The sequence below is a fragment of the Phragmites australis genome, chromosome 19 (assembly GCF_958298935.1).
Source record: "Phragmites australis chromosome 19, lpPhrAust1.1, whole genome shotgun sequence".
In the NCBI taxonomy this organism is placed as follows: Eukaryota; Viridiplantae; Streptophyta; class Magnoliopsida; order Poales; family Poaceae; genus Phragmites; species Phragmites australis.
This window is the reverse complement of record NC_084939.1, coordinates 20,829,484-20,847,269: the sequence shown is the minus strand read 5'-3', so window position 1 is coordinate 20,847,269 and position 17,786 is coordinate 20,829,484. Positions and strand designations below refer to the sequence as shown.

At 45.3% G+C, this 17,786-nt stretch overlaps 1 protein-coding gene across 1 annotated transcript; it reads left to right on the top strand.

The window, feature by feature from the left end:
* The first annotated feature begins 14,253 nt into the window (after nt 1–14,253).
* LOC133900746 (pectinesterase-like) lies at nt 14,254–17,583 on the top strand. The gene is made up of 2 exons (XM_062341976.1): nt 14,254–15,328; nt 16,819–17,583. Exons 1-2 carry the CDS (start codon nt 14,269–14,271, stop codon nt 17,496–17,498), a joined length of 1,740 nt encoding a protein of 579 aa, XP_062197960.1. The 5' UTR covers nt 14,254–14,268; the 3' UTR covers nt 17,499–17,583.
* Nucleotides 17,584–17,786: the final 203 nt, after the last annotated feature.

Sequence of the window (17,786 nt, the reverse complement as noted above, 5' to 3'; positions counted from 1 at the left end):
TATTCAAATATATAATTCCTTGATTTTATGTTGGTTTAGATAATTAGAATTTTTTTAAAAGGAGTGAATTTTGCTATAATCTAAATGCTAAAGCTCGGGATGTTACAAACCTACCCCACTTAAACGGAATCTCGATCTCGAGATTCAGAAGGCTCTTCGAAGAGGTGGGGAAACTCCTTCAGTAGGTCCTCTTCGCGTTCCCATGTAGCTTCTGCCTCTGTATGATTACTCCACTGTACTCGGCAGAACTTGACTATTGTCCTTCTGGTCTGATGAGTTGCCACGTCTAAGATCTGGATGGGTCTCTCCTGATACTGAAGAACTTGCTGCATATCCATGATTTCTAGGGGAATCTGTTCCTCCGGTACTCTCAAACATTTCTTTAACGGTTATACATGGAAGATATTGTGCACCTCGGATATTTCTTCTGGAAGTGCTAACTTATATACCACTGCTCCAATCTTGTTCAATATGTCGTAAGGTCCCACATATCTAGGTGCCAATTTCCCATGAATTTGAAATCTCCGGGTGCCTCTTATTGGGGACACCTCAAACATTTGGATTTGAAATTGGATCTTGCTTTTCGAGAGAGATTTGAATTCAAAGGATTTGAATTAAATTAGAGTTCAGTTGAATTGAATCTAAGAAATAAATTTGAATTTGAGAGACATTCAAATTCAAATCTTCACTCAAAGAACTATAAAAACAAATAAACCAAAATGCATATGATCAATTTATTGCGAGGATTAATTTAGAAATTAATTAGGTGCTCTTTGGAATATTTAGCCAAAATAATATATTTAAATATACACATACATGTATATATATATTTAAATATATAATTCCTTGATTTTATGTTGGTTTAAATAATTAGATTTTTTAAAAAGAAGTGAATTTTGCTATAATCTAAATGCTAAAACTCGGGATGTTACACTTAAATCTGTAGTTTTTGCTTTTTGCGATAGTTTGGTCGATCTATCTATAGTTTTGCGAAATTTTACTCTGAAAAAAATGATCTATGGAAGAATAGCATTTATTTAAGGATCTGTCGTCCAAAAGTGCGTGTTGTTACTCTTGTACGTCGTATTCGGATCTGAATGGTAGAAACCGCCATGCTACTGAATTTCTTAATACCTTTACTTTTGAAAGAAAAGGTAGGACCTCTGCCAGCTGGATACTGATAGTACAAGCTGTGCTGTGGTGATCATTTTTGGAACCAAATGAACTGTTGAACATTTCTATCAGGTTTTATCAACAAGACGGTATTCTCTTAATCAATTCAACTTCATTGTATTTCACCTTGGTTTAACTGATATTCTTATCAATGCACTTTGAGTTCTTGCAGAAGCACCAACTGGATATCAATAGCTACTATGTACTGCCTAGCTCTGAGCTTGTGACTGTTCAAAAGCATTGCGGCATCATTAGATTCTTAGGTGAGTATTAGTGCTCATCGCATTGTGGCATGTCATGCAATCCTTATTTCAAATCAGAACTATATTGAAGTTGAGTAATTTGGTGTTTTGCCTTTTTTGTGCATCAGGCTAGAACGGTTGCTGTAACTTGTAAACTCTCTGCTCCTCTTCTTCAATAGCAACCTATCGATCACTTAATCCGTTGACTCGTAACTTAGTCAGCAGCTAATCAGGTCACCAGATTAGCACCGATCGAGATCACACAGCAGGATCAGTCAATGAATTCAACAGGTTAGCGCTGAGATCACAGATCAATGCCATGAGCTAAGCCAGATCTGCAGAGCAAGAACTTGTCCATAAAAAGGATTCTTTCGAAAGCATGTACCAACAACAGCACAAAAGTTTCCATGAATAGAACACGTAAAACAAAGAGGATAGAAACTGTAGGATTGAGAGTGACGATTAGAGGGAGGTGAATAAGCACCACAATAAATTTCTTTTGAAATTGATGTTCTTCTCCTATTCAATCACCCAACGCACCTCTACAAAAGAATCACAACAAAGAGCAAAACACTCAAGCAGCGAAAACTCTAAATCAACCCAGAAAATCCGGAGAGTCTGGAGAAAAGAGCATAGAGTCCGGAGTTTCTGGAGAACAACGATCGAAAAGTGAGTGTCATGGTTGAAATTGAACACTAGGTTCCACAGTGACCCAATCCATGACTCATCCCCCCAAAAAGGCTGAAACTTGCAAAGGAAATTCAAAGATCCAACAAGATGGACACCGGGCAACGAAACTCTTCAAGTTGATTGGACAGAGGCAATGGGACTCAAGACCTACTCATGTACATGAGTATGTGAGTGTTTATACCTTTAGCAATGAGAAGAATAACTTTGCAAAGGGTTAAAAACGCAGCTCCAAAGGAAAATCGAAAATCAACAGAAAACTAGAAAAACTTGCACGAAGGCAAGGGAACCAAAAGCAGGAGACTAGAAGGAGATGAACAAGATCACTTACAAGAAAATAAACTTCATTTAAAACAGAGGACAACCATCTTTTCAGCAGATTACAGAAGTTTTTCTCTCACAAAAACTCTAGCCTATTACAAAGACTAAGCCTACCCTCCCCTCTTCTCCAAAACCTAACTCTAGGCTCTCAAATGGTTGGCTCAAGGTTCCCCGCAGCCCTACCCCTCTATTTATAACCCTTAGGAGCTTTCTTGGCCATTAAGTTTCCTTGTTCCCAAAATATCCTTCACCGGTAGTGCTCTCCCACCTACCGCCGGGGCATTTTGGTCCGTTTTTCGCTCCTTCCATCGAATGACCACAGCTTCTCCACGACTTAGCTTCGTTTTGACGTAAGCTTCGCGATGATACCATGTCACCCTCCAGTCCTCCCGCTATTTTGAGGCCAAACCGCCAAACCCTAGCACGCTTCTCAAAGCGTGATTAGCTGCCACTTGCTTCACCTCAAGCAAGCACTCTGATGTTGATGTGTGTCCTCCGTCTCGCGATCCTGACCACCAGTAAGTCTCTCCTGCTCCCGATCCCTCAGGCCGCCTTGTCACTTGCACTGGCATCCCCTTCGCTTGACTTTATCAATATGCCGTCTCCATCCACCATCCATGCTTTGCTTGACCTCCACGTATACCGCTAGGATCACCCCTGACTTTGCCCAACCTCCTTGATCATCCGGCACCATGCACCCGCTTGACCCCGATCATCTGCCGTCGACCACCAAGTTGCATCTGTCACCTGCACACCATGAGACAAGAAAATACATATCTCCAATTCCAACTCCAACTCCAGTTAGTCTGTAATCAAAATGCTCAATTGAATCCTAAAATCAACTCAAGACACTTCCCAAAAAGTTCCAATGCAAGGAAGAAGTTCAGAGCTGAAAACACCGCTCAAACTCCGCAAAAGTGTGGACACTCCGCAAAAGTGCGGACTCTCCGCAAAAATATGCGGGCATTCCACAAATCCCAGTTAACTCCAAATATGCGGACTATCCAAACAACTGTGCGGACCCTCCGCATATCCCAGGCAATCTGAAACTCGACAAACCAAATCGACAACTTTGTCAATCACTCATCACATATAAATCAAGACATATTTTAACTTGGTTTCTCAATCTCCCCCTTGATGTGTGCATTGACAACACCTCGAAGCACAAAGATTTGGGTTTGAAGAGATGAAGCGCATCCAAGTGACCAAAACTCGAAAGAGAGCAAAACATGTAACTTGGCATAAGAAGTATTGCAAAAGGCCGAAGAAAGGCAAAGACAAGCCAAAACCTTAAAAGAGCAAGAAAAACACAAAAACAAATGCTCCCCCCTTGTTGACAGCACATTTTTCCTTTTTCTTTGAGGTTTGTTGCCAATATTCTCATTTCTCTTCCTTTGAAGCATATTTATGCATATTCTCAACTTTGTGCATATGCTCTCCCCTTTGGCAATGCAAACATCAAGGATAAAATATTATGAACATGCAATCCTAAATGAGCTTTTACATGTATACCACAAAGCATTTGCGAGAGCTAGAAATGTCAAAGGACTCCGGAAAGTAGAACGTAGAGCTCACAATCCTATAGAGGTTCAAAAAGAGACAGTGACACAAGGCCATAAAGCTTGACAAGCTAAACCCGAAGAAGTGGTTGGCGCATTTAATTTCACATAGCCGAATCATGTTCAAAGTGACCACCACATATGCATCCACTCGTGCCGAGGCAATACAAGCATTAAGAACTAGCCAATTTCAACCTCAAACTAGGAAAACAAGTGTTCATGACAGTAGGCTTTCCAAACGCTCATATATGAAACCAAGACTTAAATTGATCAAGTGATAAAAAAGAATTAAAATTTCTTTGAATTTTATTTTATCCTCAAGTTGCCTCTTATCTAAGCAAAGTGCTGCGTGACTGGGTACGGCAAACACCTTGAGACTTCAAGATAACCGTATTGGATCACATTTTAGCACAAGAGACTTGATTTTTCATGATTATTCAATTCGCACAAGTTATCAAGATAGTCACAAGATCAAGTTAAGTAGTGTCTTTGTGACACAAGGAACACATGTTCCCCTAAGGTTCTATCATGAGCTAAACATTTAATAAAGATAGAAAACATAGTGTAATATTTCCTAATCCACTGTCTTGAACCAAGAAGATCTAGAGCAAGATATTCATTAAACTAGCCTTAACACAGGCATTGACTAAGCCTAAGTAATTACGAACATGGTGATCAAGAATGTAGCATTTCATAACCTACATGATTCATAAAATTACCAAATTTCATCTTAAGAAAAGCAAGCTTGCTTGAAATGTATCATGTCAAAACATCAAGAAGAGCCTAAGATTAAAAGATTGCTCCACACAACTACTCAACTTAGTCCAAATTAGTCTAGCAATCGAAAATGCTAAATACATATAAGTCAAAGCTCAACTACTATGATTATCTTACATAATGAAATGTAATGCAAATGCAACAAAAGTAAGATAGAGTATGCACAAAGGACAACTCCCCCTCACACAATACCATAGGGATGTCACGCACCAAGCTCTCCTCTCAAATAGGCAAATCTTGTAGCATCTAGAGGCTTGGTGAATATATCGGCTAACTGGTGTTGGGTATCTATGTAGCTCAACTCAATATCTCCCTTCTCATTGTGGTCTCTTTGAAAGTGGAATCTGACATCTATGTGTTTGGTTTTGGAGTGTTGAATTGGGTTGTTAGCTAAACTTATGGCACTGACGTTGTCACACAAAAGTGGCACACTCCTGAAATTCAATCCAAAATCTCTCAAAGTAGCAATCATCCACAAAATTTGTAAGCAACAGCTAGCAGCAGCTACATATTCAGCTTCAGCAGTAGACTGCGCAACACTAGACTATTTGCGAGAAGACGAACACACAAGAGAAGTACCCAAGAAGTGACAAGTACCAGAGGTACTTTTTCTGTCAATTATACAACTAGCAAAATTCGCATATGAAAAAACCTCGAAGAGAAAGTGAAGAGGAAGCAGAAAACCAAAGGCCATACTCGAGAGTGTGCTTGAGATACCTCAGAATGCGTTTCACCGCTTGGCGGTGAGACGTCCTCGGTGAAGCCTAGAAGCGAGCACACAAGCAGACGGTGAACTGGATGTCGGGTCTTGTTGCCGTTAGGTACAGGACGGAGCCGATCATGCTCATGTACTCCCGCTGGTCCACCTCCTCGCCATCTTCATCCGGATCAAGCACGGTCGAGGTAGCCATCGGTTTCGCCAATGGCTTTGCATCGCTCATGTCAAACTTCTTCAGCAAATTCTTGGTGTACTTTGTCTAGTGGATGAATGTACCTAGCTTGCATTGCTTGATTTGCAGCCCAAGGAAAAAGTTGAGCTCGCCCATCATCGACATCTCGTACTCCCTGCTCATAGTTTCTACAAACTTGGCCACAAGTGCGTGAGAAGAGCCAAAAAAATAATATCATCCACATATATCTGAACAAGTAAGAAATCATTAACATGTCTGAGAGTGAACAAAATTTTATCAACTGACCATCACATACCCATGCTCTAGCAAGAAAGACCTAAGCCTATCATACCAAGCTCTAGGTGCCTACTTAAGCCCATACAAAGCCTTTCTAAGCGTCTAAACTCTATGTGGGTATTTGGGGTGCTCAAAGCCTAGGGGTTGCCTAACATAGACTTCTTCCTGAATAAAAACATTTAGGAAAGCACTCTCGATATCCATTTGATACAACTTAAAACCCTTGGATCCCACGAATACAAGAAGGATCCTAATGGCTTCTAGCCTAGCTACGGGTGTAAAGGTCTCTCCAAAGTCTATCCCCTCAACCTGAATAAAACCATGAGCCACTCATCTAGCCTTGTTTCTCATTACAGATCCATCCTCCCCTTGTTTATTTTTGAAAACTCATTTGGTTCCTATGGTGTGAACATTAGGGGGTGGCTCTATAAGGACCCAAATTTGGTTTCTCTCAAAGTTTTCAAGCTCTTCATGCATAGCATTGACCCAACTCGAATCAGTTAAAACATGTCCAACATCATGGGGCTCAAAAGAAGCAACAAATGTAGAATCAGTAAAATGAGCATGAAAGCGGTCTTGGAGCTCGTTACCCTCTCATCAAGATCTCTGATCATCATGTGTGGAGGGTTTCACCGCTGAATGTGTTGAGGGGCCTCATTCCTAGAGGTGAACTCCCCCTCAACCTGTGCTGGTGCAGGCTCGAGAGCAGCTGAAGTGGAAGCAGACGCTGCAGGACCGTCTGCTGGAGTAGAAGAAGCAGGTGCCAGCTCTGAAGCAGGTGTGGTCGAGGGAAGTTGTGGATCATCCTCGTCCTCACCGAGAGCTGGAAGGTCGCCATCTACAAAGATGCTCTCTCTCATCTCCTGATCATTTGCACACTCAAAGACAGAACTAGCACAAGGGGTTGATTCATCAAAGGTCACATCACAGGACTCCATGATGGTGTTAGTGTTAAAATTAAAGATCCTGTAATAATGACCATGAAGAGAATAGCCCAAGAAAATGTCATCAGAAGAACACGACTCAAACTTGTCAAGATTGCCACACTTTAGGATGAAGCAACAACCGAAAACTCACAAATGTGAAACCTTCAGCTTCCTCCCAAAGCACAACTCATAGGAAGTCAAATTCAAGATCGAACGTAAGAAAATTTGATTGGAGATGTAGCATGTTGTGCTAATGGCCTCAGCCCAAAACCTCCTAGGAGTCCTATGCTCATCGAGCATCGTCCTAGCCATCTCCGCCAAAGTACGATTCTTCTTCTCAACCACGCCATTCTGCTGAGGAACGCGTGGGGCAGAAAATTGATGTTCAATGCCATTATCAAGACAGAAAGCAACAAAGAGATAGTTCTTGAACTCAGTACCATTATCACTACGAATTACTTTCAATGCACCAGGGAGTTCCTTGAACAATCTCAAAGCTAAGCTTCAAAAGTGTGAGAACATTTTATCCTTGCTCACAAGAAAGAAGACCCAAAAGTAGCGAAAGAAATCATCAACAATGACAAGAATATACTACTTCCCACCCACCGAACGAACCGGAGAAGGACCAAAAGTGTCCATATAGAGAAGTTCTCCCGGTCGTTCAGTCATCACCAGATTGACTGGTGGGTGGAAAGCAGCAACTATCTTGCCATGTCGACAAGGATCACAAACAAGATTCTTTTCAAACTTGAGCTTAGGCAATCCTCGTATCAAGCCTAGAGCACTCAAATGAGTATGTAAATCAAAGCTCATGTGCCCTGGTCTCCTATGCCACATCCAAAGCTCAAAAGAAGGTTGAGTAATTAAACAACAAGAAGAATCAAGAGACTCAGAAAAATTAGCTCCAAAAACTGTACCAACTCGAGAATTCATGCAAATCAAAGCGCCAGAAGAATCAAGAACTCGAGAAGTATCGCGTTTGAAATGCACTTCCAAGTACTCATCCAACAACTGAGATACAGAGAGAAGATTGTATCCCAGATGCTCCACCAAAGCTACATCCTTGAGAGTGAAACTCTCATTCACCCTTACCATACCTTTGGCTTTCACCCTTCCTTTCCGATCATCCCCGAATGTGATGTACTCGTGTCGCTTCACGGGGGTGAGGCTGGAGAACCATGATGAATCTCTGGTCATATGACGTGAACAACTGGAGTCAATGAGCCACTTGTTCTCCAGGCCTCCGCTTGCCACCTACATATGAGAAGAACAGAAGGTGGATGGCACAGTACTGGGGTTACTCAAAAACCTCCTAGGAATCTAGTACTGGGTCATCCGTCTTGAAATAGAAACAGTAGGTGCATGCAAGTCAACACCAACACACTGGGCCGAGTACCACGATGAGGAAAACGTGGTCCATCAAAGCGCTGGGACTCAAAGCCTCTTACACGTGGACCAAAACCATACGATTCATGGTAAAATCCATGCCGGGCAACACCTCAAGGAATAAACTGAAAAGCGTTAGGGACTCATGAGTGGAAGCGAGAAAAATGCTCATGTACACCAACAGAGGGGCGGTACATGTCCCGGGTGCTCCATTCCCACTAACGCCGCTCATCTCTCCTACGGCGAAAGTAAAACCCAACCAAGTGACATTCTCTCTGGCAGTAGGTGCAGTGGTAGCGTCTCTTGGAAACTCGACTGCTGGTCACTTGGGGCTCTCTCACAAGCTCTCTCACCTTAGGCTGTGGAGCTCTCTTGGGGTATGGTGCAGATTTTTTCTTTGTGGGTTGAGGAATGAGTTTCTTGATGGGTTGTGGTGTGACATTGATTTTGGACTTCTCAGCTTCTAGGGTAGTAGGTGTGGTGAATACAGTCTTACTCTCCCCACTGTAAGCCACCCTATCAAAACCCTATCCAAGAGCCAAACTCTCCTTGTTAGCACACATATTGGTCTTGGCCAAGATCAAATTCATTTTCACTTTGCCCTCTAAGCACTTCTCCACTAGAGAAAGGAGGTACTCATTCTCAGTTAAAAGCTTTTGAACTTGCCCTCTAATCCAGCTGAGTTTGTCCTGAAAGATGGTGCAGGTGGAATAATTTGGCTGCACATTCTTAGAACTCCCAGCACTCTCCAATCTAGACTCTAGCTACTTCAGGAGCTTGTCTTTTAGTTCAACATTCTTTGCAAGCAAAGGGCAATTCTTACAAGCACTTAAGAGAGTAGACTTAGACTCCTCCTCAAGGAGCTTCTTCTCGGCACTCTCAAGCCGACTGGCAACTTGAGCATGCACATTATGAAGCTCGGCAAGTTCAGCCATGATAATCAGGCAACTCTCACACTCCTCAACATCAGGCCTAGACCTAAGTAATGCAAGTTCAATAGAGATAGAGTCATACTTAGGCCTAATAACCTTCAACTCACGCACAGTTTTCTTAAGTAACATATCCTGGCTAACGAGAGAATCATTCAAGGTATCAACTTAGATGGAAAGCTGGTCGTCGGAAGGCAATACCTCAGAAGGATCCAGCTCGGGGTTGCTATCGTCGTTGTTGTCATCTGCCATAAAGCAGAGGCCGATGAAGTCCTTGGCCTTCTTCTTGTTCTTTGCTTGCGGTTCATCCCCCTCTGAGCTATCCTCCTTGCTGGAAGAGATGTCGATGTCGCTAAGAGCCGCCACGAACACCCTAGAAGCCGCCTTGGCTGCCTTTTTGGCCATCTTGTCGTGGTTCTTCTTGAAGAAGGGCTTATTGTTCTTCTTCTTGTGCTTGTTGTAGTCGTTGTCGCTGTCCTCCCTCTTCTTGAGCTTGGGGTAATCCGCCTTGAAGTGGGTAGTGTCACCACACTCAAAGCAGGCATGAGAACCACCCCTCCTTCGGTCTCGGTGATTGTTGTAGAAGCAGGTGAACTTCTTCACAATCAGCGCAAGGTCCTCATCATCCAGTGCATCCACCTGCTCCTCTTGACAGAAACCAAGGAAGACAAAACAAATCCACTCGATGAAGTGTTAGCACAAGAAAAGCCAGCTGCAGACTGATTGCCACCACTAGGTCTAGAAACCAACGCCATGTTCTGAGATAGGGGATTTCCAAGACCGATCCGAGCTGCCTTGGCTATCTCGATGGGCTTAAGCTTGCTGAAGAGTTCATCACAAATCAACATGTTGTAACTTGGAGACTCTTCAATACTCGAGATCTTCACTTCCCATATGCTAGGGTCAAGAGCATAGAGAAGCTTGATCGCTCTCTCATGGTCAGAATAGGGCAAACCACCAGTTGATCGAAGATTGCTAATAATTCCATCAAAGCGAGCAAACATCGTATCCAAAGACTCATCGGGCCCTTGCACAAACATTTGGTATTCTTAGTTGTATGTGCTTTGACGTCTGGCCTTAATCTAATTAGTGCCTTTATGAAAGATACTCAAAGTAGTCCAGATCTCCCAGACAGTACAGAAGTGCAGGGCCCTGTCAAACTCATTATGACTCAGTCTAGTGAACAAAAAATTTCTAGCCTTGTTGTTGGCCTCATACTGTTCGATTTGAACCTAAGTCGTGCGAACAGTAGGGATCTCGTAGTTGGAATCAACTATTTCCCATATTGCACTTACTTTGCATAGAAGATAAGCCTTCATATGCACCTTCCAGTATGAAAAATCACGGTCATCAAATAGCGGAATCTTCCCACTTCTCTCTATGTTGCCTACGGATCACAAAACTAGTTCAGGTCAACAAGTGATCAAACTGGCTCTAATACCAATTGTAGGATCGAGGGTGGCTACTAGAGGGGGTTGAATATGCGTCACAACAAATTTCTTTCGAAATTGATGGTCTTCTCCTATTCAGTCACTTAACGCAGCTCTACAAGAGAATCACAACAAAGAGCAAAACACTGAAGCAGCGAAAACTCTGAATCAACCCAGAAAATCTGGAGTCCGGAGAAATGAGTAGAGAGTCCGGAGTTTTCGGAGAGTCCAGAGAAAAGAGCGGAGAGTCCGGAGTTTCCAGAGAACAACGATCGAAAAGTGAGTGTCATGGTTGGAATTGAACACTAGGTTCCACAGTGACCCAATCCATGACTCATCCCCCTAAAAAGGCTGAAACTTGCAAAGGAAATTCAAAGATCCAACAAGATGGACACCGGGCAATGAAACTCTCCAAGTTGATTGGACAGAGGCAAGGGGACTCAAGACCTACTCATGTACATGAGTATGTGAGTGTTTATACCTTTAGCAACGAGAAGAATAACTTTGCAAAGGGGTAAAAACGCAGCTCCAAAGGAAAATCGAAAATCAACAGAAAACTAGAAAAACTTGCACGAAGGCAAGGGAACCAAAAGCAGGAGACTAGAAGGAGATGAACAAGATCACTTGCAAGAAAATAAACTTCATTTCAAATAGAGGATAGCCCTGTTTTCGGTAGATTATAGAAGTTTTTCTCTTACAAAAGCTCTAGCCTAATACAAAGACTAAGCCTACCCTCCCCTCTTCTCCAAAACCTAACTCTAGGCTCTCAAATGGCTGGCTCAAGGTTCCCCCACAGCCCTACCCTTCTATTTATAGCCTTTGAGAGTTTTCTTGGCCATTAAGTTTTCTTGTTCCCAAAATACCCTTCACCGGTAGTGCTCTTTCACCTACCATCGGAGCATTTTGGTCCGTTTTTCGCTCTGTCCATCGAATGGCCATAGCTTCTCCATGACTTAGCTTCGCCTCGATACAAGCTTCACGATGATGCCACGTGACCCTCCAATTCTTCCATGATTTTGAGGCTAAACCGCCAAACCCTAGCACGCTTCTCAAAGCGTGACTAGCCGCCACATGTTTCGCCTCAAGCAAGCACTCCGATGTTGACGCGTGTTCTCCGTCTCGCGATCCTGACCACCAGCAAGTCTCTCCTGCTCCTGATCCCTCGGGCCGCCTTGTCACTTGCACCGGCATCCCCTTCGCTTGACTTTGTCAACACGTCGTCTTCATCCACCATCCATTCTTTGCTTGACCTCCACGTGTACCATTAGGATCACTCCTGACTCCGCCCAGCCTCCTTGATCATCCGACACCAAGCACCACGTGTGGCCCCGATCACCCGTCGTCGACCGCCAAGTTGCATCTGTCACCTGCATACCATGAGACAAGCAAATACATGTCTCCAACTCCAACTCCAAGTAGTCCATAATCAAAATGCTCAATTAAAAACTCAAATCAACTCAAGACATTGCCCAAAAAGTTCCAATGCAAGGAAGAAGTTCAGAGCTGAAAACACAATTCAAACTCCGCAAAAGTGCGGACTCTCCGTAAAAATATGCGGACAGTCCGCAAATCCCATTTAACTCCAAATCTGCAGACTATCCGAACAAATGTGTGGACTCTCCGCATATCCTAGGCAATCCGAAACTCGACAAACCAAATTGACAATCTTGTCAATCACTCATCACATATAAATCAAGACACATTTCAACTTGGTTTCTCAGAAACAATTCTTGGTTTGCCTTTTTTCGCTCTGCGTTTAGCGTGCGCCATTCTGCGAGAATATTTCCCCTTTTTATCCATGCACAAGCCAAGACCATAACGTCTGCATGTGCACACGCTTGAACTGCCTCTTTCACCCTGTCAAAGTTGAGCTTGCCCATAGCTCAAGCATGCGATGTTCCAGTAGTGTGGAGGAAGATTCTCAGCCGTTCGATGGCCAGAGGGGTAATTGTTCAATCGCGATCGAATGGTTGAGACAATATGCAGCAATTTTGTCAATTAAAATGGTGGTCTGCAATAGTCGGGCCTAGATACACATGCCAGTTGTAAAGGATGAACTTATCTATTCTAATGGACAGGAATAAAGCGTGACCCATAGAGCGAAATGCAAGCATGACCCGTCTGAACCCCTTCTTAAACCTCTTGCCTGTCCCTCCCTCACTGGTCGCTGGAACCCTCCACCACCACCCCTCATGCCTCTGTCAGTGCCGCGGCTCACCACCCTCTAGCCTTCCTCCACCGGTAGCCGGTGACATCCCTCACTGCTGCTCTTGTCGCGCCACCCACCACCCACCCCACACACCGCCACCTACCCTAGGCTGGCCTCCCTCCCCTCCTCTTTTCTGAACCCTAACCTTAGCCTGTTCAAGCAATCTCTCCACGCCGTGTCTTCCTCTCATCTCTGACAGGTCGCAAGGTAGGTTTGACACAATGTGGGATACACTTAAGAGTAAATGTATATTGTTTAGGACAGCAACATTGTCTACAAGGTGACACTTTGACTAAGAATTCTGTCATAATATAAAATTTCAAATAAAAATGATTATGCTATGAAAATATTTTTAATAATTAATCTGGTAAAATCAATCTTAAGTTGTTAATTTATGTAATTCTTTTTTAGACCTAATCTATGTAATTCTTTATGTATTGATAGTCAAAGCTAAAAATCTTGACCAACAAACATTTTGGCCGGAGAAAGTGTTAATTATTCACTCGTTGGTTGACGTTGGAGAAACATATCTTACTATTACTAATTGGAAATTTCTTTTAGAGCCTCCACGTTAATACTCAGATGTGACATGCTAGAAAAAAAGAGAGAAATTGAAGAAATTCTTACAAAATAGAAAAATATTCGATCATTGATTTGTTGGACTCTAGTCATCATTGATAACAATAGCCATTAGATCTAAATTACCCACATTTGCCATTATGAAAAAAATAACCCAAAAACCATCGGTACATGCTTCTAAATCACTCAAGTCTGTTATTATAAAAAATTAACCTAAAGTACCCCCAATATCTACTTCTAAAGTACCCACCTCTGCCATCCTGAAAAAACTAACAAAAGAACCCAAGTACATGCTTTTAAATTACCCACATCTACCATTATAATAAAATTAATCTAAAGTGGCGTTGCCCAACGTTGTATATGCTTTTCACCTAAACATTAATTTAGATCTCTCATAATTATGTCATGGAGTCCGGAGTAAAACTAAGAAAGAAAGAAAATATTGTACCATGGATGTCCCACATACATATTAATGAATAGCATGGAACAAAATAAAAAATAACTTTGCACAAGGCTTTGATTAAGTAGTGGAATATAATAAGAAAATATGGTCAATATGCGCAGATCAGTCACCTCTAAATCTTAAATTATAGATATTTACTAAGTTCTATTATCCATATATTTTCTAAAATATTTCTATTTCTAGCACGTGCAGGCGTACCAGTTGATGTACTGGTGTTACAAATTTTACATCCCGGGTGATATGGCCCTCGGCATTTCTGGGGCCAGCTTCTTGGCCAAATAGGCTTCCGATGATTGGTGTCACCAACAAGGCCGTGGAAAAATGCGTTACTCTATAAAACCTCTGCCGGCCCCTGTGCTCTTGTACACTATACCCATGCACTTAACACGCAGATCGAACAATGGAGACGTTCTGTAGGGCGAGCTCACAAGAGAGGCAAGAGAAGAGAAGGCTACCGGTTGTTGCATGGTCTTGTGCCACTGCCACGGTGCTAGCTCTCGTAACGGTAGTGGTCGTCACTGCCGGAAAGCAACAAGAGGCGGCGGCATCGAGAGACAACAATGTGGCCGCCGTCTCGAGGACCGCCACCTCGCCGTCGAACATGAACGTCACGGCCATCTGTCAATCGACGCCGTACCCGAGCGCGTGCGAGACGGCGCTCTCATCACCCGCGGGGCGGTTGGCAACGGCCAGGGACCCGTTCGCGGCTTCCGTGCGGTTCGCGATGGCGCGGGCCACGTCGGCGCGCGCACTGGCGCGCAACGTCTCGGCGTCGTCGGCGTCGGCACGTCTGCCTGGCGCTCTGCCGTCAGGCGTGGACGACTGCGCCGAGCTTCTCGACATCAGCCTCGACCAGCTCAGCGACGCGCTCTCCGCCGCCGGCGACACGGACGGGGTGACCACGTGGCTCAGCGCCGCGCTGACGAACCAGGGCACGTGCAGCGACAGCCTCACCGCCGTGCCGGCCTCCACGGGGCGCGAGGCCGTGCGCGCGCAGGTCTCCGCACTCGCACAGTTCATTGGCACGGCGCTGGCGCTGCACGCCAACAGGCTCAAGGCGGTCGGGAGCGGCGGCAGCCCACCGTCCGCGCCGCCCACGCCGTCACCACCAGACGGGAACGGGACGGCGCTCCCGTCCTGGGTGTCCCAACATGACAGGAAACTCCTGGAGTCGCCCGCGAGCTGCATCACGACGGACGCCGTGGTAGCACTGGACGGCAGCGGGACGCACCGGAGCATCAGCGAGGCGATCGCGGCCGTGACGGCGAACGGCGGCCGCGGCGTCGGAGTTGGAGGGAGGAAGGTGATCTACGTGAAGGCCGGGCGGTACGAGGAGAGCGTGAGCATCTCGAGCAAGCAGAAGAACGTGATGCTGATGGGCGACGGCAAGGGGAGGACGGTCATCGTCGGCCACAAGAGCGCCGCCGACGGCTACACTACCTATGCCTCCGCCACCGTCGGTACGTACTTAGTCATCTCTATCTTCTCATGCACGTACGCAGCACACGCACCAAAATTCCAATTTATCAAAGCCTTCAACTGAGATAAAAACTATATTTAGCATCTAAGAAATGCTTAAATATTTAGCAAATTAAGAGGGTTAAGTAGGCAAACACGATACTTTCGAAGAGTAAAATTTAGCAACTGTCTAGCTATCAACCGGGCAATTTCGGCTCAACTCTCACCTGAATTTTGGGTCGTCCGCTCCGTTCGATCAACGGCCAACCGTTTTCTTCCTCCTCCGACTCGACTATGCTCCGCTCGATCTCACCAGCCATCGACGCGCTCGCCCCCGCCGCCGGATCCACCTCCGCCGCCCACTCCCTCGCTAACCCATCTCGTTTTGACGCCCCCGCCGCCGACCCTCCCCACCTGGCGTCCTCCACCACCCTGGTCGGCGGCGCCCTCATCGCCTTGCCACACCGCCCACCAACTGCCTCCTCCGTCGGGCCAACCTCCCTCCCTAACACCTCTTTCTAAGCCCGAGGACCTCAAACCCCTAACCTCGGCCCCGAAACCCCGAAACCCTAACCTCTTGGCTTCACCGGAGCTCGTCAGAGAGGGAGTAGATCGGGGCGGATCTCCGTCGCCGGAGCTGCAGAAGAAGGGCTCGCCGGAGGCGGAGAAGGCGACCGGAGCTCGTCGGAGAGGGAGAAAGCGAGGTGGAGAGGGAGAATACAAAAATCAAGTGAGAGCTCACCCAGGCAAGTTATAACAATACCGTTTTTCTTTCGTTTTTTTATGAAGTTGGAGGGACTTAGTCACTACATATTATAAATATATTAAAAGACCGAAAAAAAGAGTTTGTGTACAAGGGAAGCATTAGGGGAAAAAGCAAAATAAAGCGAAGAGATTACAGCAAGTTTGAGTTGATCCATTGAGTAAACTGACCAAAGAATCTACTTTTAACTCTATGACTTTTTCCTTTCGTTTTCAAAGGAGTAGGAAGAGCGAGTGTAAAAGCGACACATGCACCTAGCCATCGTATGCTTTCTTTAATTCGTTTGCAAACCTTTTTCTTTTTCACGTGTGAAGTGATTTGGCCTCTAAGAAGAGCAGTGAAGTTAAATTTGCAATCTGCTATGCAAACAGCTTCAGCAACACCGAACTGTAGAATCACTAGTTGTAGAACTTCTGAATGCAAATGGGCAAGCAAGTGAAAGATGCGTTGGTTGGATTTGATCGTTGGATGCGTATACACTTTCCTAGACTTTTTTTCCCATCGATCTCACCTACATGTAGCTCGTAAACTAACACTAGTACCATGCATGTATGGTTCATGGCTGCACCACGCACCATGGGCACCGTCAAATGCCGCGTCGACAGCGACGTCTCACTTGCCATGTCGCCCACTTCACACTTTTTGCGCATTTGTGCTCGACATTACAGTCCCCATTGTCTTCTCCGTACCAAGGCCTTTTTGTGATCTCTATCTGTCTTTGTGATGCAGCTGCGATGGGCTCGGGCTTCATCGCCAAGGGCCTCACCATCGTCAACATCGCCGGACCGGAGAAGGGCCAGGCCGTCGCGCTGCGCGTCGGCGGGGACCTCTCAGTCGTGTACCAGTGCGCCGTCCAGGCGTACCAGGACACGCTCTACGTGCACTCTAACCGCCAGTTCTACACCGAGGATGACATCGCCGGCACGGTGGACTTCATCTTCGGCAACTCCGCCGTGGTCATCCAGAACTGCAATATCCAGCCCAGGAGGCCCAGCCAGGGCCAGAAGGACACGGTTACGGCCCAAGGCCGGACCGACCCGAACCAGAACACCGGCATCTCCATCCACAGGTGCCGGATCGCTGGCGCGTCGGACCTCGGGGCCACGCCGGTGTATCTGGGCCGTCCGTGGCAGAAGTACTCACGGACGGTCGTGATGGAGAGCTTTCTCGACCGTTCGATCGCTCCAGCAGGGTGGCTTGAGTGGGCAGGTCAGTTCGCGTTGAGCACACTGTACTATGGGGAGTACGGTAACAGCGGGCCTGGTGCCCGGACAAGTAAGCGGGTGAGGTGGATTGGCGTGCACACGTCATTGTCCACCTCGGATGCCACGAGGTTCACTGTGGCGAATTTTATCTTGGGGGACTCGTGGTTGGGTGGCACGGGAGTGAGCTACACTTCTGGACTGTGAGGAACATTGTGATGAACTCCTATTTGGTGTCTGGTACTGATTAACCTGGACAGACCATTCTAAATAAACGAAGGAAAAAGTATCTACAAATGCTACTTTTCTTTTGGAGAATAGGAACTTAGGCCGTGTTTGTTTGAGCTTCTGCTTTTGAGTTTTTCTGAAAAGCTGTGCTTTTGATTTGTCTGAAAAGCTGTTTTTGGAAATAAACTGTTGCTTTCTACAATAAATTTTTAGCTTCTCAGCACATAGCTTCTCAGAAAAACACATCTCAACGAGCTTCTCAGCTTT